The 22228-nt window shown below is 40.0% G+C and overlaps 1 protein-coding gene across 4 annotated transcripts in view; it reads right to left on the bottom strand.

The window, feature by feature from the left end:
• The window catches only part of PARD3B (par-3 family cell polarity regulator beta), a 996466-nt gene that overhangs the window by 270481 nt on the left and 703757 nt on the right, over positions 1-22228 (bottom strand). For 3 of the 4 annotated variants that reach the window (XM_044913701.1, XM_044913703.1, XM_044913702.1), the window contains 2 exons: positions 16910-17116; positions 15959-16196 (listed from right to left, as the gene is read on the bottom strand). In XM_044913701.1, the coding sequence (XP_044769636.1) occupies positions 15959-16196; positions 16910-17116 (445 nt within the window). The remainder of the gene's footprint in view (positions 1-15958; positions 16197-16909; positions 17117-22228) is intronic. The other variant, XM_021703002.2, reaches the window with a different exon arrangement.

Below are 22228 nucleotides of genomic sequence, written 5' to 3'. Positions count from 1 at the left end.
GCAGGGAGCCCGATGCGGGACTCGACCCCGGGACTCCAGGATCATGACCTGAGCCGAAGGCAGTCGCTTAACCAACTGAGCCACCCAGGCGCCCTCAAACTGTGTTTTTAAATGCACAGATATTTGTAAGAAAAGCTCTCAGTGATCAGGCTGGTATTGCTTCTCTAGCTCCCCCTCCAGTCTTATCAATAAATCACCTGCAGCAAAATGGAAAGGATAAGTCTGAGAAAAAACAGTATTGGATTTCTAACAATCCTTCTGTAGCACAATTTAATAATAATCAGCAGGACATTTTCCTATTTACCATCTCATTCCAGCACGTTGGGCTAAATTCAATGGTTAATGAGGCCTCATCATATGGATATTTGCACCTTTTTGCAGAGGTCTTACTTTTAAAGTTTCATGAACTGTCAGAGAAATACATCTCACTCTTGGAAATGTGTACTCATTTACCAGAAGTCAATGCTGACTTAATTCAGGTTTTTAGATTAGGCAGTGATAGTATCGTCCACGAAAACAAAAGAATATCACATACTGGTTTTCTTGACTTGTAATCATATTTGAAATCATCACCTTCTTCATTTTACAATTTCTAATTTTACTGATTTGAGGGTGAATTGAGGCCACCGGTTTACTTTTCTCAAATATGGGACACAAATTATACAATGAGGTAAGCCTAGCTTTAAAGCAAGTTTAGGGTATCAGGTTTGCAAATACTCAGAATTTATTCAGAAAAAAAAAAAGGACTAGATGCCTGTATCTGTATATATGTCCCTATGAAGAGAAAGAAAAAGAGAGAGAGAGAGAGAGAAAATGCTAGTGCTAATGTGGCAAAATGTTAACATCCGAGGAATCCGGGTAAAAGGTATATAAGAATTCTTTGTACTATATTGGTAACTTTTATGTGAGTCTAAAATTATCTTGTAATAAAATTTAAAAAAAAAGATCTAAGCAAGTTCTGAGGTTAAAAAGACATAAAATGAGAAACCAGATCAAAGAATTTATAGACATGGTATAAGTATGCTCTCAGACACAATTACTATTGGCCTCGATCTTGTAAATCAACAATCAATACCCAAACACTTACGTTGTTTAAAGTCACTGGTCTATTGGCAACACGCAGCAATATACATTACAAAAACCATCATCCCTAAATGATATTAATGTTTCAGCTACAGCTGCCATCAATTATTTAAGACCTATTTCCTAAGCAGGTTGGTAGGCTAGAAGGCAAGATTTTCAGAAATGTAGGGAGAATTGGGAAGAGAACCAAAAAATGATTTTATCCTAATAAGAGAATGCTTTCTGAGCAATCTAGAACCCCAGTGTATATATACATTAAGGACTATTTTCATCTGGTGGTCTACCCACCAGAGCAAAATGATAGGACTACCCAAAGGAGGCAAATTTCCCCCAGGCGATGTATACCAGTAAAATAAAGGATCAACTTATTGAAATATTGGCCCAGCTAGACTTTCTTCCATTAACAATCAGTTGAGACACATTTTTAAAGCAACAGCTTAAATGAATGGCAGTGTGTCTGTAATAATTTTGACTTAAAATGTCAACTGTATTTGAGATGCCATGTGCATTTAATCAATGTCTCTGTATTGTAAAATAAATATACTTCAGTGTGACTGCTGTGCCAGCCATAAATCATAATTCACAAAGACAAGAACATCTTATCCTCTCTATTGATAGTCATTAATGACAATACTGATTAAAATGGTATCTGCCTGCCATATTATTGTTAAACAGTCAGAATTTCTATAACAGCCTATAACCTACCACCATTTCTCTTTATGCTGATACATTTCTTACGGAATAAAACATGATAGTTAGATTTAAAGTTTAACACTAAAATGCAAAAGTAAAGAGTGGAGCTTATTAGTAGGTTTTAACCCATATTTTCAAAATTAAGAGAATTCCTTCTCTTAGAGATGTCAGTATTCAATAAACTTGTTCTTCTCTTTTAGAATACTTCAGTTTTACAAAATGAATACTTTGGATAAAAAAAAAAAACTACAAGAGTTAAAACATCAACTGTCATTTAAGAGTCACATCAGCCTAGGGGCACCTGGGTGGCTCAGCTGGATAAGCACCTGACTCTTGATTTTGGCTCATGTCATGATCTCAGGGTCATGAGATCGAGCCCCGTGTCAGGCTCCACACTGAGTGTGGAGTTTGCTTGGGATTCTCTCTCTTCCTTTCCCTCTTCCCCTCCTCCCCCATTCATGTGCAGGCTCTCTCTCCCTCCCTAAAAAAAAAAAAAAATAAAATAAAATAAAATAAAATAAAATAAAAAAAAAATCAAATCAGCCTATGGAAGCATGACTGCTAGTTATTATTTCTAGAATGGATTTTTTTTTTTAAAGATTTTATTTATTTATTCATGAGAGTGTCAGGGGAGAGATGCTTGAAAGTCAGTCTACTTTTGTGTTTAGTTCAAGAGACCAGGACCAGGAAGAACCTGAAAATTGGATTACATTTATGAGGAGATATGAGGGGAAGGTAGAGGGAAGAAAAATGAAGCAAAGACAGAGATACTGGGAAGAACACAAAAATTCATAAGACATGGATCTTGAGTATACTCAAGGTGGTGCAAAACCAGTGGAAAATACCAAGATGATCCAGGTCAGCTCTAATGCAAGTCTTGTGGAATCAGGCCTGGCCAATGACTTTTCTATGTGGCCTGAACATGTTGAGCTGAGAAGATGCTGGGTGAGCTGGAATCAGAAGGAATGAGAATGGCCTACCACGTCCCCGAGTCTGCATTTATTGCAACAATGCCTTGGCATCTTCGCTCATTTTAACAATGGAAGCACTATTATCTGTATAAATGTTAAATGCCTAGGTTTTTGGAGAATTCTTGTGTGTGTGTGTGTGTGTGTGTGTGTGTGTGTGTAAATTTCGTCCTCTACTTCCCTCTACTCACGTCACAATAGAGCGAAGGAAACTGTAATTGAATATAGTAAAACAAAATGAAGGGGAGAAGGTAGGATAAATAGGAAAAAATGTTCGGATAGCAAGTTCCAATTAACCTTGTCAAAGAGTCTTTACAAAAATGTTTCAGCAATCATATCAATGTAGACATGAAATACTCTACTAGAGCGGAAATGGCGGAGGCATGAGAGGCATGGAGGACATGGCGCAGGGAGTCTGGTATATAGTGTTTGGGTCAAAGTTCTAGGGAATTGGTCAAAGCCACTCCTTTCATTTTACAGTCTATCTTCATCATAAAAGCTGTTCTTTCATATACTTTGAAAATTCCAGGAGGCAAAAGGAAAGCAGAACAAATCTATGATATTGATTTTCTACTATACATTGACTAGAGTTCAAATTTAAAGTGGAAAATTATAGTCCCTGGGGGACAAGAAGCCTATCAATGGGAGGAACTAATACCGAAAGCCCTAGAATTAGGGTTTTTACTGTTCACTGGTGATTTTGTCTGCAATCAGAGTTACAACCATTATTTTTGGTCGATATGCCCTCTAGCTCTCTCTTTCTGGAGTTCTGAATTTATATAATTTTTTTTAAGGATTTTTTTGTTGGTAAGTGGGGTGCTGCTTTTAGTCATTTCTGCTGAGACATTTCTACTTTGATTCCTGGAGCTATATGGTGTTTTCAGATACCAAGAAAGCCTTAAGAGAATATATGACAGCTCAGGCTAAGGCAAACACAAAAAAATTAATGTAATAGAAGAGTTTACTCAACTTTTCTCTTAGAGCTTCCACTGTTTTATATGTTCTTTTAATTTGTAGTATACTTTTTTTTAAGCTTGTGGTATTACAAATAAAGTTAGTTTTCAATTTGTGTTTTCAATGAATTTTTATGACTGTGGTAGCAATATAAACAAAGGGTAGAGAGGGATGGAGCGGGAGGATCAGATACAATTGAGAATGCAGACTAGGGTGATCCACTGTCCTGATTTGCTTAAAACTGAGCAGTTTCCCCGGGGCATGGGGCTTTTAGTGCTCAAACTGGGACCAGCTTGTTATGCTAACACAGAACAAAGGACACACCATAAATATGTTTAAAGGCCAAATTTTTCATTTTGCCTCTAATTAGGTTTTCTATTTTGGCAAGTTACATGTTGGGAGTCTTGGGCTATTTCTCTCAATTCAGTGCCATTTCACTTTGTTAAATTGACTTTTCAGATTACCAGCCCTAATCTATTTTAGTCTATAGACACGTCTGCACTATAATCATTTTCAGCCAATGGCCAAGTAGTTGATCATCACAATGATCATTTATACACACACTGCAAGTGTATACAAGGTGTGTATCTCCCAGGCAAAGGAAATCTTCCATTCAAGAAGGCAATTGTACAACTAGGTTTAGATGTCCCACTTTCAGTATTTTTACTAAGTACACTGCAAATGGTTTAACCATAGTTTTATGGGATCCATAGCTGCTCTGCTTATTTAAAAGGAACTTAATACATTTTATGTTACATTAACATTAGAACTTCTATGCCCTACCATCCTTTAAGGAAAGATTGCAGGTACCAGGAGAACACATCTGAGTTGTTCACTGTGGTTACCTCCAAACTGAGCACTGAGACTGTTTCTTGTAAGACAATCCATCAATATTTGTTGAATGAATGAAAGAGGATGTCAGGGAAAAAACAATTGGCCGTATACTTACAACATGCTTATTGTATACTTACTGGTGGCTTGCTCAAAAGTACTGAATAAATTATTTCAAAAAAGATTCAGGTTTATTCCAGTCAACCTAGAAAAGCAGTTTGGAAATAGATATAGAAAATCCATGTATTTAAAAAAAGGCCCGGGGTAGGTTTTTTTAGGGGTGAAGAAGTAGAGAGGGCATACATCTGAATTCTAACCACAATCATGGTCATAATCTCACCATTTGGCTCTTAATTTTAAATCCCCCTTTCATTGCTAATCATTTTGTATTTATGGGTCTTCTTAATTCAATAGTAAGCCTAAGCAAAAGGTTCATGCCATGTATTTTTTCCCGGGTTTCCCCAGAGTAGTATTTAATAGATATTCAAGTAATAAACTGATTGGCAAATTTTTTCATATCATTTTAGATGGCTATTTATCCTTCCTACTTTTAAAGTACTTCTGGGAGGTCAATTCTACAACCTGTTCAGAAACCTCATTCCAGTGCTTAACAACTGTCTTCTTTTTTATGTCTAACCTCATTTTTTTCTAATAAGGATTTTGGCCCATTTTCGCTAGCCCTGTCCTCAGTGGAGATGGAGAACAGCTGGTTACTATTACCACTTAACTCATCCTTCAACCTTTTCTTCAAGCAGAAATTTAAAAAAAATAATTAACTCCCAATGCAGTTCACCCTCTTTCTGATTTTTGAACCACTTCCCCTGTTTTCATTATTTTCAGTACTATTATCTAGAAGGACTAAAGGGCACAACAAGTTGACTCCAATGAGCATGTCATCCGAGCCATCGGTCAGTCAGCACAAGCTTAGTAAGGGCTAACGCTGTGCCAAGCACTGTGAGGAAGCCCTCTTTAGAGGAATTTCTGACCCCACTGAGGACAGGAGACAGACATGTAAAGCCTAAACTAAACCCCAAGTCTGCCTATGGGAAGTCCGACATGAGAAGATTCAGGATGTAGGAGTTTTGAAGAGAAAGAGAGAAATGCAGGTCAAAGAAGGATATATAAGGGGGATGGGGCTTAAAGTGGGCTTCAGAAGTCTGGCAGGACTCAGAGAGAGAGGGAGATGTGAGAGCGGGAGGGAGGAAGAAAGAGAAGGGAGATCATCCTAAAGAGGGCACCATCTTACCGTTCATGAAGCTTGTTTTGGGTAATAGTGAGTCATCCAGTTGGAGTGGTCAGTTTGCCCAAGGGAACAGTTAAAAACAATGAGAGAAAAACAAACTGGGATAAGAATACAGAGGGTATTGAATGCAGACCTAAATAGTTTGAACTTTAGGAGTTAACAGCTCCTAAGTGGGAGTTCCCAGGACTGGCTGCATCAGAATCATCAGAGATACCCAGACGTTATCCTAGACCTAATGAATTAGAATCTGCGATGTAAGATCCAGTGATCTCTAATTCTAACAAGCTCTGTAGAGGGCTCTCGAGGACAGTGGGATTTTTGAGAATGACTTGGTAATTGGTAATGTCTTGGCTCCTAGAGCAGAATAGGTTATATATTAAGAACATTCTATGTGCCAGGCATTTTTCATATATCATTGAATTCACTCTCAAAGCAACTCTATCAGGTAGAGGCTCTTATTCCAGTTTTACTGAAGAGGAAACTGAGCACAGAATAGTTAAGTAGGTGCTGAAGGACCGACAGCTACAAAGAAATGGAGCTGGGATTTGAACCTAAGCAGATATGGCCTCAGAGGATCTGTCCCTGGCCACTAGGCTATGATGCATTTTAGTGCAGAAGGTTTTCATTGAATATCTGATAACCAAAGGAATAAATGGATGCTGGCTACGCCTAGGAGGAACCGGAATGAGAAAAGGAAGAAAGCAGGCAGCTAGGTGTTTGTTGAAAGAATCTAGTTATAAACAACAAAGACCGTGGTTAGCGAATGGCAGCGGAGACAGAGAAGGCGGCCGAGACGTCAGAGACAGCATTTTGCGAGTATCAACAGGGGTGCTGGCTAATGGAAGGGAGGGAAGGGCAAGAGAGTGGCATCCCGGACAGACGCCACTGGATTCCTGGCAGTGCCTCCTACAGAGTCAGGATCATCAGGATGAGCTGGTGACTTAGATGGGTGGATGATAAATTAGATTTTAGCCATGTTGAAGCTGAGGTTGAGGCAAGGCCACCATGCAGAAATGATCAGCATCGGGCTGGAGAAGCAAAATTGGATTGTCTCCAAAATCCTGTTAGATATTATTTAGCATGGTTGCGATAATAGTCCTAGATGTGCAGTCCAGTATTTGTGTATCTCTTATCCATTTTTCAGTTTGTGTATCTCCTATATCTATCTGTAATTGTTCCGGGAAGCCTCTCCCTCTTATATGGTTATTATGCCAAAGATTCAAGTCTTTTCCCTTAATTATAATCTCTTGTTATTAAATTGCTGTTTCATAGATTGACTTGGGACAGGAAAATCCAGTGAGTAGCAAAAATAAAAAAGTGTGGGTTCTACAGGGTGTATGAAAGTATATACAAAACTGTGGCTGGTGTCGATGCATTTTTAGATGCTAATACAGTAGCAGCAATGATTAAGAGGGGACTTGGTATTGCTATCAGTTCAAAGTCTGGCTCTAGGCAGGCGGATTCACTTCTCAATGTCTCATTCTTTATTACCTGCAGAGTAGAGCTACTATTTGCCCCCCTCATATCCCATGAATCTTAAAGATGGATGTTGGTAAATTACACTGAAGTTCTCAGATAAAAGGTGCTAAACAAAGAACTAATTTCATTTTTTCCCTCAAGCAAATTATTAAATCTATACATGTCATTATCTAATAGTATTAAGTAAACATTGCACAAGGACATGACATTGTGCTGGACATGGTACAAAGCAAATTAGGCAAATGCGGTCTCAGCTAGGAACTTGTGAGTGTTTATATATATGAATAGACTTGTTAATATGTTTTATTAGTTATTTAAAATGAGTATGCAAATAGGTCCATTAGGAGATCCTTTGCATTTTCTTAATCCAGCATTTTAAATGATTATATTTCACCTTAAATGCTAATGAAGTTTATTTATTAATGTCTATCTTCCACTTTAGCGCCTGCGAAAGTTCTTTTTGGCATATCAATTTCTTTAAAAAGTTAAGCCAATTTTTTTTTTTCCACTGGACTTTTGTTCTGATCTGTTAACAAATCTAAACCTCATTATCCAAGAAAAGTAGTGAGATAAAGGGGTCTATTTTTCTTCGGTGCTCTTTCATAATTCACATTAACGTTAATGGGAGTCGTGCACGCATATTAAGAGAAGAAGAGAACCCTAATTAAACAAATCAGGCTTCTGGTTGACACTATACGTGATCATTTGTTATTATGGAAAGTATGAGAAAATCATCCTGCTTTGGACAGCCATAAACAGAGCTCCCGAGGAAGCGAGATTCCATATGGTAGGAGGGAAAGGCGCTGAAGAGCAATCAGCTTTTCAAATGATTTAGAAAACAAGCTACCCATACATTTGTATACTAATTAACGCCATCTATGCCCCTCGCCCCTCTATGAACATACACTCAAAGAAAACAGATAGAATGATAAACAAACATTTGCAGACAGGCATGACAGCTGAAAAAATTATTAAAGTCAGACACCAAACAAACTCTGGATGCTGGGCACTGCGGCGGCTCATTTGTCTCTGCGCTGAGCCTCTCAGCCTATCAGACAAGCAGCCTGTCTGGCTCTGGGTCTTCCTTCACTTAAGAAATAAATGCTGGCCACACAACCCTATATTTGTCTGATCCAAATTTAATCTATACTCTTTTAGTTACCATACTTGCCTCTACCCTCACCATTTTCTCTCACTTGCCCTATTTACGGAGGCTCTCCCTCCACTTTTTTACATTCTCCTGTTTGCAATCTATTCCTATTATGATGCTAATTTTCCTCTCTGGTGCTTAGTTGCAAATGAACAAAAGCTAGGATGTATAATACATAAATATATAAATATTATCAGCGATCACACCACTGGATTTAATGGAAGTCAATATCGGTATATTACACTCTCTACTTTGCAATTCCATTATGGGCTCAACACTGCCTGGTCATAAAAAGTAGCATTCTGAGCCCAGGCCTGTGATAGTAATAATGAAAAAAAAGGGGGGAGGGGGTCATTGCTCTTCCTAACTCGAATGAAAAATTAAAATTGCTAAGGTACTTAGCTCAGAGGGAAATTGGCAAATTAACAAAATGAGGAAACAAAATATTCATGGCTCATATCGTGAAAGAGAAAGTAAATAATTTAAGATGGACTGTGAGGTGAGAAAATTCAGTTACCAAAAGGGCAAAAAAAGGAGCCTAACAAAATTTCAATATGTTTTCAGCTTCTATTCCTTTCCCGCTCAATCATAGTGAGCCATGGAGAAGGACGGATGGTTGCACCTGTGAGTAGCTTTTGACATGCAAATTCATTTTTTTGCCAGTCATATAGTTCTCTCAGGCTCAATATATGCAGCCATTTTGCCCTGATCCCCATAAGGTTATCTGTTTTCAATGTATTTCTATATACGCTTGCAGCTGAATTAAGAACTTTGACCTACTTTGGCTTTCATTTTTCATCTGAAATTTCATGTTTCAAACTGGCCTCTACTTCATGAAGCAAAGCACCTTATCTCTAGCCTGTTGTTGGCCTTTTGCCTTTGGGGAAATGACTGTTAAAATTTCATTGGCCTGGCTACATTAGATAGGTTGCCCTTCATACCCATAAAGTTGAAGGGATACCCAGACATTTTACAACCACTATCTAGAAAAAGGTAATGACAGGCACAGCCACATTACATTTATTGTACATGAGCCCTACAAGAGCCGTTATGGGATCAAGGTAAAGAGGAGAAATGTACGACAGATGTCATGCTCCCTGGAGATTTAAGTATTCAGTCTGTATCTAACCTAATTTAAAAATCAAGTCAAAATGTATCTTTATGGGTAATGTATTATAAGACAACTTCCAAGGCAGCCCAGTAAAATAACTATGAGCCATGCATTGAGAATATCAAGTCCAAAACCCATCCATACACTCTGGTCTGAAATACATGAAGGAAAAAAAATAGAAAAGGAAAAAACCTGTTCCTCCATCTGAGTGCCCTTTCTATTTGTATTCAATGCCACCAAATGATTAGATAACCTTTGAAAATAGTTCAAGGTTATATTTAGAAAGGAGTGACCCAAAGCTTATAAAATAGAAAGGATTGAATGATTTTAGTCATGTCATGACTTCTTACAACTTATTAAGCAAAACTGTCCAGTCTGAAGAAAACATACCATGCTCACCTGAAATACAAAATAGCAATTAGAGGAAAAATTTAAAAAACTGAAACAAATTTAGGGGGCTCTGAGTCAAAGGCTGCTGGCTGGCTGGCTGAGAAGACAAGAAGTAGAGCCTGCCGAGTCAGGCACTGTACTGACAGCTGTGCTCACGTAAATTAACTTCAACTTCACAACAGCTGGGACAGGGTATGTTATTATCCCCAATTCACTGCTGAGTAGACTGACTCAAAGGGATTCATGAAGGCCACAGAGGTTGTAAGGGACAGGTTTTTCACTACGTTAAGTATAAATGTAACGTTGATGATGTCTGTGTTGTTTGTGGTGGAGGAGGAAGGGGGTGGGGTGTGTGTGTGTGTGTGTGTGTGTGTGTTCGTTCCACAGCAGGCGCCTGGGTGGCTCAGTCTTAAGCGTCTGCCTTTGGCTCAGGTCATGATCCCAGAGTCCTGGGATCGAGCCCCACATCGGGCTCCCTGCTTGGCGGGAAGCCTGCTTCTCCTTCTCTCACAACCCCTGCTTGTGTTCCTGCTCTTGCTGTCTCTGTCTCTGTCAAATAAATAAATAAAATCTTAAAAAAAAAAAAAATGATCCACAGCAAGATGTCATTATATAGAGTTGCCTTAGTTTCAATAAAATAGTATGTTTTAGTATAAAACAAATGAAACATAGATGCTTTAGCACTTGCAAAGCTTAGAAATAAAAAGTTGATGCCTTTAGATTAAAAAAAAAACCCTAACGCCATTAGGGTTCATAATTTAGTCTTCCCTATGGAGAAATTGAACCTGTGTATCATTGAGGTATACCTATGTTAGCTAAGGTAAGAAGAAACAATGAAGAATAGCCAACTGGGGCACCTGGCTGGCTCAGTCAGTAGAGCATGTGACTCTTGATCTTGGTCGAGGTCATGAGTTCAAGCCCCACACTGGGTGTGGAGCCTACTTAAAAAAAAAAACAAAGGAACATCCAACCGATGGGCCAGGGGGAACAGAGTGGACCCAAAACGGCTGCATATCAAGTGAGCCATTTAGATTAAAGCCCTTGTGTCTTCAGAATGTTTAGCTCAGGTGTAACAGGGCTTTGTGTACTAAAAAGGCCAGAATTTGGGTTAGCATTTTGTTATAGCTTTATGTGAAGCTGGTTTAAAAAATAACCTTATATTCATGTGCTGCAAAAAAAAAGCATAAAGTGATTTGGCATTAATACCACAGCATGCTAGGTTCTGATAATGAATCTGCTGCTGTTAAATGTAGCCTGGGCAGAGGCACAGTCTGTTAGGCAGTTAGTCCCTGTGGAGAAGAGGACACCATCCCTTCTGACTTCACCTTCTTCATAACACCTACTAGAGTCCGAAATCATCTCAATCATTTTGAGTTAGTGTTTGTTCTCTCTCGTCACTGGGACGCAAATTACACGAGAGCTGCCGCCTGCATGTCTTGCTCAGCACCAAATAAATTGACTATTGATTCCCTCAAGTTGACAAGATAGTGCTTTGTCCCAGAGGTAGCTGAGGCCAATGTCCCACCTCTCCCTGGGAAATCCACTGCCACAAGCAGTTTACGTGTTTATGTGATAGTTTGCTTGCTTGGTTTTGAAATCACCAAAAGAAATTCAAAAGTCTTTGAGTTTCTCCTCCTTTTTTAAGATCAAAAAACCCCAAAACAAAAACCCATAAAAGCAAGGACTTCATTGCTGTATGCTGGGGGTCTAGAACAGTGCCTGATGCAAAACAAGCATTCAATAATGTGGAATAAATGAAGTCTAATTATGAGGGTGCTTGGCAAAGAGTAAGCATTCGACACAGGTTATTAATCAATGACTATGGGCAGACAAATTTTTAAAACAGAGATGAAGTTTTCTTTTGGCAGGTGTAGCACTTTATTGTTAATCCATTAAAAAGGAATTTACTAGGCACAATTCCTTTAGGTACCAAAGCACACAAAGGGTATAGAAAAGGTACTTGATCAACATCAAGGTTTTCCATTCAGGGTCCAGCACAAGTTGATAATTCAAAGGTCTTTGAAGTGACTGGCCTATAATATCAAAAGGAAACAACAGCAAATATGATATAAAGGAATAGATTTTAAACACAGACCTGGGACAGAATTCAGTCTAAAGAATGTAAAGATCCACATGGTTACTAAACAATTAAGAAATCAGGGACTTAATGCTGGGCTTTCTGCTCTAGACAGGGCAAAATTTCGTTAGCCGAAGGATATCCTCTTCAGTGCTTAGAAAAGATCTGCTAGACCCCAGGAAAACAGCCGAGGGCTGATAGCAACTGGCTTGTCTACTGAGGGGGTCTGAGCTGCACCCTTCGGCTGCCAGAAGCCACAAGCATTGTTTCTACCCACTAGTGCCATGAAGAGTACAAGCCCTCAGGAAGCCAAACACATGATGGAAAAATGGAAGCATCTTGATCCCCTAATGTCCTCTTTCAAAGGCAGGCAAACAGAGGATTCAGGGAAACTAACAAAGTTGGTAGGTTCTTGACTTGCATATTTTCCCATAATAATTCATGGCTGTGTCAGAGCCACAGTTGAATCTATGAGGAGGTAATTCTGAAATCAGCAAAGCATTAAGCACACTGGAACCAGGCCGCACATTTAAAGATACGAATTAACGAGATCCCCATAATGTTTTCAAAAGGATCAGGAGGAGGTCAAATTAACTAATGAGCTAAACTGTATGACTACATATTAACATGAATGGACTGGCTAGTATCAGAAAAGCACACAACACTTAGCTTTTTACAAGCCAGAGCAAAGCCACATTCGCACTTCCACGACGCATGGCGTGGTGAGGACAGGGAGACGACTTTGGTCCCCGCTCCTGCCCTTGGCCAGGTGCTACCGTCCATGGCACAAGCTGCATTAAAGCCCCATGACAGGGGAGTGGCTGTGAAACACAGATAATGGAAGAAAATAATACATATTTAAGCCACACATCTACTTCCTAGAGAACCTTAAAGCAATCAATCTTTTTTAAATAAGAAAGAAACTAAGTCAATAGCATCTGAGCAACAGATGAGAATTTAAAGCAAAATCTGTTGGCTAATGGTAACAGCTTTTGGGTTCTTTGTTGTTGAAAATGTGCATGCAGCAACTCCAATTTGCTCGCAACCTCAGATGCAAAAGGCTATGGAAAACAGTTGCTATTTTTACACAGGAGATAAAATCAAACACCACCTTTCAGATCTTAATTTTGCTAAAACAGTAGAAGGAAACAAAACGGAGTTGCTAGTTGGCTAAAGGATCTAGAACCTGTGCTTTCCACCACAGGCAAATACAGCCTACAGTGGACAACAAAAGGAATAGCTTGCTCTATGTTATGGGCAACAGAGCATGGACCTGCCACATCAAGTCATCTAAAACAAACTATGAAGTGAAGGCTTACTTTAGTAATATTCTAGAAAATGGGACATGTGAAGCTCTAATAGTTTTTATATTTATAGACGACTCTAGTTAAATCTTCGTGGCTTTTTTTTTTCTTTAACACCTTAAAGAGGAAATTGTTTCCTTATACATTACTATGATATTGTAGAAGTAGTACTAGGGATTATAACAACTATGCTAGTTTTCTACTGATGCTGTAAAAAAAAAAAAAAGTACTGTAAACTTAGTGGCTGAAACAACAGAAATGGGCTGATGTTACAGATGTGGCAGGCTGGGTTCTCTTCTAGAGGCTCTTCAGACAGAATCCACTCCTCTGTGCTTTCTAACTTCTAGAGGCTGCCCTCATTCCTTGGCTCATGGCCACCTCCCTCCATCTCAAGGCCGGCAACATTGCATTTCTCTGTACCTTTCTTCCACAGCCACACCTCCTTCTTCTACTTTTAAGGCTTCTCATAATTACTTTGGGCCATGGGGGGTAATCCAGGATGATCTCCTTTATCTTAAGGTCAGCCTATCAGCAACCTTAATTCCATCTGCACCATAGTTCTCCTTTGTCATGTAACATGACATATTCACAGGTACCAGGAATTGGGATATGGACATCTTTAGGGGGCCCTTATTCTGCTTACCACAATAATTAACATCTATTGAGTGTGTATTTCTTGCCAGGTGCTGTTTTATAAGCATGTTACATGTAACTAAACAAATGTAATTCTCATAATAATGGTATATTCTATTATTATTCCCATTTTTCAGATGAGGAAACTGAGGCACAGAGATTAAATAGTGTGCCAAATGCTACCTAGATAGATAACCAGAAGAGCTGGGATTGAATTTAGCATTTCACATGCACAGCCTGCACTGTTAGCCTCTGACTTCCATAAATTCAAAGGCAATTCTCATCTATATATTTGGATTGTGTGTGTCGTTATTATCGGGATGCTTAAAGCACAGCCCACAAATTCTGGCAATCGTAATGATTACCTAGAAAAAGGGCATGTTTAACATTCAAAATGTTAAAAACAAACCAACATCTATTGAGAGATTTGTCTTACTGGAATCAATATTATTTGTGTTGCTTAAATGTGATTTTACAGTTTCAAGGTCTCTCTCTCTTTCCATATTTATATATAATAGCAGATTATATTTATATTCATATATCATATATGAATAACAGATATGGAATAGAACTTTCTGTCTGGAATTTCAGTTGAAAATCCTAAACTTGGGACACCAGGATGGCTCAGTCGGTTAAGCGTCCAACTCTTGGATTTGGCTCAGGTCCTGATCTCAGGATCGTGAGATGGAGCCCCACTTCGGGCTCCATGCTCAGGGAGGGGTCTGCTTCAGACTCCCTCCCCCTCTCACACTTATGTGCTTTCTCTCTCTTTCTAAAATAAATAAACAAGTAAATAAAATCTTAAAAAAAAAAAAAGAAAATCCCAAACTAAAGACATCTGATGACAAATGCCACCCAGTATTCTTAAGAGAGATATCTCCTAAGAGTTGAATAAGAGGTAGCCAACATCACCTCCCATCCCTTACCTTCAGCCCCTGGAAAAAAAGAAGGGTAGAGACTGAGAGAGTGATTTTCTGTGATGCAAAGTTGTAGGAGTAAAGAAAGTAATGGAAAGGGGTGCTTCCCCTCTTGCTCCCAACAAAATAAGCAAGGAGGCTTCAAGATTACCCCTGAGAGGATTTGAAGGCAATTGTATGAAAGGAGACAGTCATCCTCCCTGTTTGCTTGAAACTTGCAGACATTCACTGGCCCTCTCCCTTTCCAGTGCGTGCAAGCTTGGGTTTGGCACGTGGCTCTAGAGCTGGGGAGGCACAGAGCAGGGCTCGACTCTGCCCTGGAGAAATCTGAACATGCCAAGCTGGTTGGGGCACCATTTCAGCATCAACAAAGCACATTTAGCTGTAGGAGAAGAGACAAAGTTGGTTTCTGATCGTGCCCTGAGGGGATATGCCCAATGGATGGGCTGGCTGCATCTGAAATCTTGTCTCACAACCCCACTGAGTTAGGAGAGCGGTCCGCTGGCCTCACTTTGAAAGTGAAGACAGGAAGGCTCAGGAAGTTAAGCAACACATGAAGCCTGGCAGCTCACGTGCAGAGGGTCACGGACTGAGAACAGGGTCATCTGATTCCAGACCCAGGGACATCTCCACGGACCGCTCCCAGCTCCTGCAGGTGCTCACAGGCCTGGCCATGCATGCATCTCCAATTACAGGGTGGCTGAGTGAGGTCCATCTACTCTGTCTTCTCTAACTCACACGGGGGTGTTGTAGACGCGATGGTTGGGGACTCCCTCACCTCTTGCTTTCCCTACACTGATGGAAGATGCATTTAATTCAGGCGCATAATGCTTTGGTACCAAGGGCCGAGCACTGCCCATGCCTCTACCTGGCGTTAGCCTTCCGTTTGCAGCAAATTGATCACAGCCTCCTGGAATCACCAAGAGCCTCGGGAGCCACCCAGGAAGGCTCCTTCTGCTTCTGTAGGAAAGGAACAGGCGCCTTCACAGTTGAGATTTTTACGCATTTAGCTAAAAAGGAGGGAAAGCTTGCCATTGTTTTCTGGCTACACACAGAGGAGTGATTTCACCAGGAGAAACCAAAAAGCAAGACAAAGCCCACTGGGCCTTCACAGCACGCCCATACCTCAGCATGGCACCGAATCCTTTCTTCTTGATTTTCCTCTCTGGGTCTTCATTTTCTTCTTTCAGCTTTTTCTCCTTGACTTTCAGTTTGCCCTTGTCCTTCTTCTTGTCCTTCTCTTTGGGTTTTTTGATTTTCCTGGCTTTCTGTTCCGCATCCTCCAGCTCCAAGTTGCCCTGAGGGGTAGATTCACAATTCAGAGCTCCTTGGCCAGAGTGAGAGCTCTTATCAGACAGACGGTCTGTATGGAGAGAAAAATCAATACGTGTGGTCAGGGGCACTCACTGTTAGTAGATCAAGAAAAGTTAAATGTAAAATACAGAGGAATGAATAAAGCACTCCAGAGTTCTACCCTTCCACGTGGCTACTTGTACCCTTTGAAGAGACAACTGCCTAAATCTGGTTACTTCAAGTAAGGTTTGCTGTTGGGAGGAGGGAGAAATGGGTGGTTCAGCCGGTGGTATGAAATGTTTGATACATGGCAAAACATGAATATCTCTGAAAGCCAGCTTGGGAACCTCAATCGGCTCCGAAAGCCCATATGCTGGCAAACAAACAGGGCGAGTTTATTTCCAGGAGAGGTTTCTGAGGACACATGTAACCCAACTGCTTCTACCCAATTAATGCAGTCAGTCAGGTTGAGGCTGCTTCTAATGACTCAAATAAGAATGTCAAGAAATGCATACTTAGTGCTCCTACCCGTCCATGTAGGAAAGTGAAGGAGAACATTTCTTTAGCATTTGCACTGTCAAATAAATTGCATATCGTGTTAGCCAGTTCCATGTTCGTTAAGCCAAAGGGCAAAACATATCAGGAAAATGAATTACTTTTAATACCAAAAATTTAATTGTGATCCTTAAATCATTTTTCTTTGTCGTTAAGCACACATCCTTGCCTATGATTCGCAGATGATAATGAGATGAAGAACGTGGGTAAAGAAGCACTTTGTCCTACCAGCTTCTAGCTCTTCGGGTCCATCATAGGATTTGTCAATGGCTGCCCGGAAACTCTCGTTGCAGCCTCGGCCGCGAACCATGTGCGGCCGGGGCCTGTGGAAGGGAAGTTCGTTCTTCCTGACCTCAGCAACCGCAGTCTGGAGGCTCTCCAAGGAACTAGACTTTTTCAAACCCAGGGTTGGACCAAAATCTTTGCTTGGAGATTCTGGAAAAGAAAGGGCAAAATGTCACCCTTTCCCTAATGAGGCACGGTGTGGGGTAGTGGAAAAGTCTGTTGTTCCAAAAATATTTGTTTGCGCATCTTAAAAAAGGGGGTGTTGAATGAGTAGGGTTTGGGGTTCAACCCCAGTTTTGCCAATTTTTTGTGACTTTGAACAAGTGGTTTGAGTTCTTGGAGTCTTAGTTTTCTTTTTTGTAAAGTTGTGGTTAGGATTTAAAAAAGATAACATATATTAAATAAATATGCCTGTGTGTATATGTGCACATACACAGATATATATGAATTTGAAAGTTTCTAGCAGTCTATAGAAATTGTACACGCACACACACACAGGGCATCGAAGATGACGAGTGCTTCTCTCACAGTGCCCATCCCAAGTGTTCCCTTTGTTGTAGCTTTTTAAAAAATAATTAATTTAATTTAATTTCTTTTTTAAGATTTTATTTATTTATTTGAGAGTGAGAGAGCATGAGAGAGAGCACGAGCATGGGGGAGGGGCAGAGGGAGAAGCAGACTCCCCACTGAGCAGGGAGCCTAATGCAGGACTCTATCCCAGGACCCTGGGATCATGACCTGAGCTGAAGGCAGCTACTTAACCAACTCAGCCACCCAGGTGCCATGTAGCTTTTTTTTTTTTTAAGATTTATTTTTTTAGAGAGAGAGAGAGAGGGAGAGCATTGGGGGGAGAAGGGTAGATGGAGAGAGAGAATCTCAAGCAGACTCCTCACTGATTGTGGAGTCCAGTGTAGGGCTTGATCTCATGACCCTGAGATCATGACCTGAGCTGAAACCAAGAGTCAGGTGTTTAACTAACTGAGCCACCCAGGTGCTCCTACATTGTAGCTTTGACTATTTCCATGACTATTTTTATGATTACTGAGTAACATACTATGCATAGAAATCAACATTGAAGTGATTGTAATTTTTATGATTAAACACTTTACTCTAGTGGCTATTACTGTATCATGAATGCAATTCATTTAGTCAATAAATAAATAAAGCAAAGCAAGAAAGTAAACAACTTTTCTGTGTCAGTGCTTATTGTTCCAAATTGTATTTCTATATGGGTATCTAGAAAAGGGGTAATTTTTAAATGTAATATATAATTCCAAAAAGAAAAAAAAAAACAAGTGAATTTTAGTAATTTGTTTTCCGATATATAATATTTTTTACTAGCACTGTTTGGCCGTGTAGCTGTCCCCTTCCCCCACGCCGCGACCGCCATTCCCAGCCACAGCCAGGCTTCCGGTTGTCTATAGCAGGATTAGGCTCTCTAAATACCAGCTGCACGAAGATTATTTTAAAGATGGAAGGAATTCTATCAGGGCCCCTTTCTACCAGGGCGAAATCTCATGATCCCCTCCAGTTGAGAAGGAGGTTATTACCACTTGGAGGCTAAATTTGCATTTCTGGGAATAAATTACTTTGCAGTTTTTCCATAGCTACAGATTGAGTACATACTAAGGGTTATGTGCATAAACTACCTTACTCAATGCCTCTTTTCAATATGTTCTAAATATGTTAAAAGTAGTCAGAATAATGACAATAATTCTAGTATCTAACATTGCATGGCAATGCTTCGTCCTGTTCTAAGCGCTTTACCTGTATTACCTTACTATATTCCTAACAGTTATTATTATTAACCCCATTTTATAGATGACGAACTCATACACAGAGCAGAGAAATACTGGTATAAAATTACACACTCACTCTGCATCAGAACCGGGAACGTCCTCAGGCAGCCTCACTCCAGCATTTCTGCTCTGTACTGCCTAAAGATAAACTTGGCCTCTGCCCTCTACTTGATGACTCTAATGAGTCAAGCTACTTAAACTGGCCCACCGTGTCCTCATCTCCAGAAGAAGAGCATTAGTCTAGATTAGTCCTGATAAGATTGGCCAAACAGGCAAACTACAAAGATCAGATGTTGCTATAATTCTAGTTTCATCATTAACTTACAGGAGGCAATTCTGCACTTTGAACAATATACATGATGACAATAAACACTGCATTTTGCAGGTGACAGTGTATCTTTGATCAACGCAACAGAGATGAGATTAAGCGAAAAAAAATTACAAGAAATTTCAGGTACAAATTTCAGATGCTACTTGCAAGTCACAAACACTGAGACTATGTTACTACTAAATCCGCAAAGAGGCATACTTCTAATATTCTCAGGAAGGAAGGTAAGTTGAAGAAACAAATTGGATAAGACTGTTTCTGACAAGAAAACAAAAGGCAACATAGAGGTTTGGGGTATTGAAGCAACAGTAAAAGCTTTGGATTTTACAGAAAATGTTTTACACCATCAACCCCTAGGGACGTCTGACATGAAGTTTGGTGAAAACAAGAAGATGAAGAACACTATCTGAGAAAGCTTAGTTCCTCTGTCAACAATAGTAACCATTTTTATTTATTAATTGCCATTCAGGAGATTATATTAGAGCCCAAACTGTAAGTATTCATGTCAACCTTTTGCAATAAATTCTAGGGAACATGAAAGTGAATAAATCATCCAAGATATAAGGCACGCTATCTAAGAGGAGCTCATCTAAAGCTCAGCAAGAAGTCGTATTTGAGAAGGAACAAATACAGTGTTACTCATTCTAAGCAAACTGAACATTAAGGATTCATGGATTTGCTGGATTAATAGAGCCAGCAATTAATTCACTTTACAAAAATAAATAGAAGCCACAAATTAGAAGCATCGACTGACACTGGCCAAAATTACAACCTAGCTGTATTGGATGTAGTACATGGTAAAATTAAAAGCAAAACTAGTTGAGTCCTAGGTTGTGAATGTGAACTCAGGGGTTTTCAGGCTTGGAAAAAATGTTTATATTTATTCCTGGGGAGTCAACAGGATGTAGCAGTGGCAGGCTGATGTGAGAGAGGAAAATCTGAAATCAGGAAAGCCTCTGCAAGGTTTCACAGGGGCACCGAACTGAAGTTCCAAGTGAAAGAAGACTCTGATGTGGGCTTTGACCAGGGTTCCACATCTCCTGTAGGTGTCCCAGGGCTTCCGACAGAAGAACAAGGCTGTGTTACTGGTTATGGGAGGGATTATTATATCAATTGATGGGGATCAGCACTAAATTCCAACAAAACACTTAGAATGAAGTACCCCGCCACGTGAAGATTGTACAGAGTACAATAAATGGGCACATTTAATCCCTCTTCTCTTAGTCTTATGCTCACCAATTCAAACTTAGGTTGACAATACCTAGGAAATTCTGTAGCTTTTAGAATGGGAAGATTCACTGTCTATTTTTAGCCTAACCATTTACACAAATTATATTTTTTCTAAGCTCCCATTACAAATAGAGGTCTCTCTGAAGGGATAATGTAAAGTAATTAATCAAATTCAAAACCTCAGTCACTCTATCCCATTGAAGTCATCCCAAAATATGATGACTCCTCACATTTTCCTCGGCAGGTGATGTGATATTGGCTGGGGCTGATTTTAAGCAATTGTCTGAGAGAGTGATCTATGAATACCATGTGTTATCAGTCTCAGGGTGGGTGGACTCTGTCCAAATTTGAGCATTTACTTGTCCCATTTTGGGCGTCTACAGAACTAATCTTAATATGATTGTTCAGTGATTTCCAGGCCAACCTCACTTACTTGCCTATGCCAAGGAATAAGTCTTCTTTCAAACTTTATTAGCAAAGCTTTATTTTTTTTAATTTATGACTTCTACATCCAGTGACCATGTTCTCTAAGATCCAGGTAAACTCATCTTCCCATCAGAAACACTAACCTGACATACACAAACTTCTTTAAACAAATGATGTAACAGTTATCAAGGGTGCTAAAAGAGGGATCTTACATGATAAAAATGATTCTCAACGTCATATAATAAAAATATTCTTAATGTTCCATGCACCAAATTTTTCCTTACAATAAAAGCCTCATAAGGAGATATCACTGACGTTTTTTTAAAAGATGCTATAGCACTTTCAAAGATTCGTCTGTTCCCAGACGAAGGACGGTCTCACGTGACTGAGTCCCAGAAACCTTGCCCACAAAGAGTAGAGGGAAACTTCAGGATCATGTCTTTTGGTCCACCAACCCTCAGACATATCCACTACTCCCTGTCATCCAGAGAAACACATTGTTATGGAGAGAATGGATGCACACAACAAGATTAAAGATTTAAAGGACTAAAGACTTCTCCATGTGAGGAATGGGCATGAAAGAGATGGTCTCATGACACAGAGAGCTACTGTCTAGGTCAACAGGTATCACTACAGAACTGACCCTTCACACCCTGAGAAACCACTGCCTCCTTAGGTAGAAAGTCCCATTCACACCCTGAGAAACCACTGCCTCCATAGGTAGAAAGTCCCATTCACACCCTGAGAAACCACTGCCTCCACCTTCTAGGTAGAAAGTCCCATGTCAATGTATCACAAGACAGAAAGTCCTTCCTGGAGGACTGTCTGGATGTGGACCTCAGCTTCCCTGACTCAGTCTTGGATTCCCGCCCCATGACTGCAAACTGCTGTTGGTTCCCTACAGGCAGGTGATTCAGATAATAGAGAATAAAAGTCTAGAGTATCATTAACAGTGAATGATTAAGAGGGGAAGCTGTGAAACATCCCAACAACCTCCACTCTGCCACTTACTTCCCGAGTTATTAACCCCTCCGTGCTTCAGTTTCCTTATGTGTAAAATGATGGTAGGACCAGCATGGAAGAGTATCTGCCACATAGTCTATGCTCATAAAGCAGTAGTGATAATTACTGCCACTATACTTTTGTGTCACCTCTATACACCTGAATAAGTGAAGGCCTAGCCCAATTTAGTTGGTTGAGTCCACCATTGCATTCTTTTTTTTTTTTTAAAGTTATACTTACTTTTTTGAGAGAGGGAGCACGCGCACGTGCTCACGAGCAGGGAGAGGGGCAGAGGACGAGGTAGAGAGAAATCAAGCTGACTATGCGAAGTGTGGAGCCCCACGTGGGGCTCGATCCCACGATTCTGAGATTAGGCCTGAGCCAAAATCAAGAGTCAGATGCTTAGCTACTGCACCACTCAGGTGCCCCTCCACCACTGCATTCTCAACTGCAACCATTCCTTCTGCAAAAAGCTGA

This window comes from Neomonachus schauinslandi, chromosome 3, assembly GCF_002201575.2.
Source record: "Neomonachus schauinslandi chromosome 3, ASM220157v2, whole genome shotgun sequence".
Classification (NCBI taxonomy): Eukaryota; Metazoa; Chordata; class Mammalia; order Carnivora; family Phocidae; genus Neomonachus; species Neomonachus schauinslandi.
This window is presented reverse-complemented; position numbering and strand designations above follow the sequence as displayed.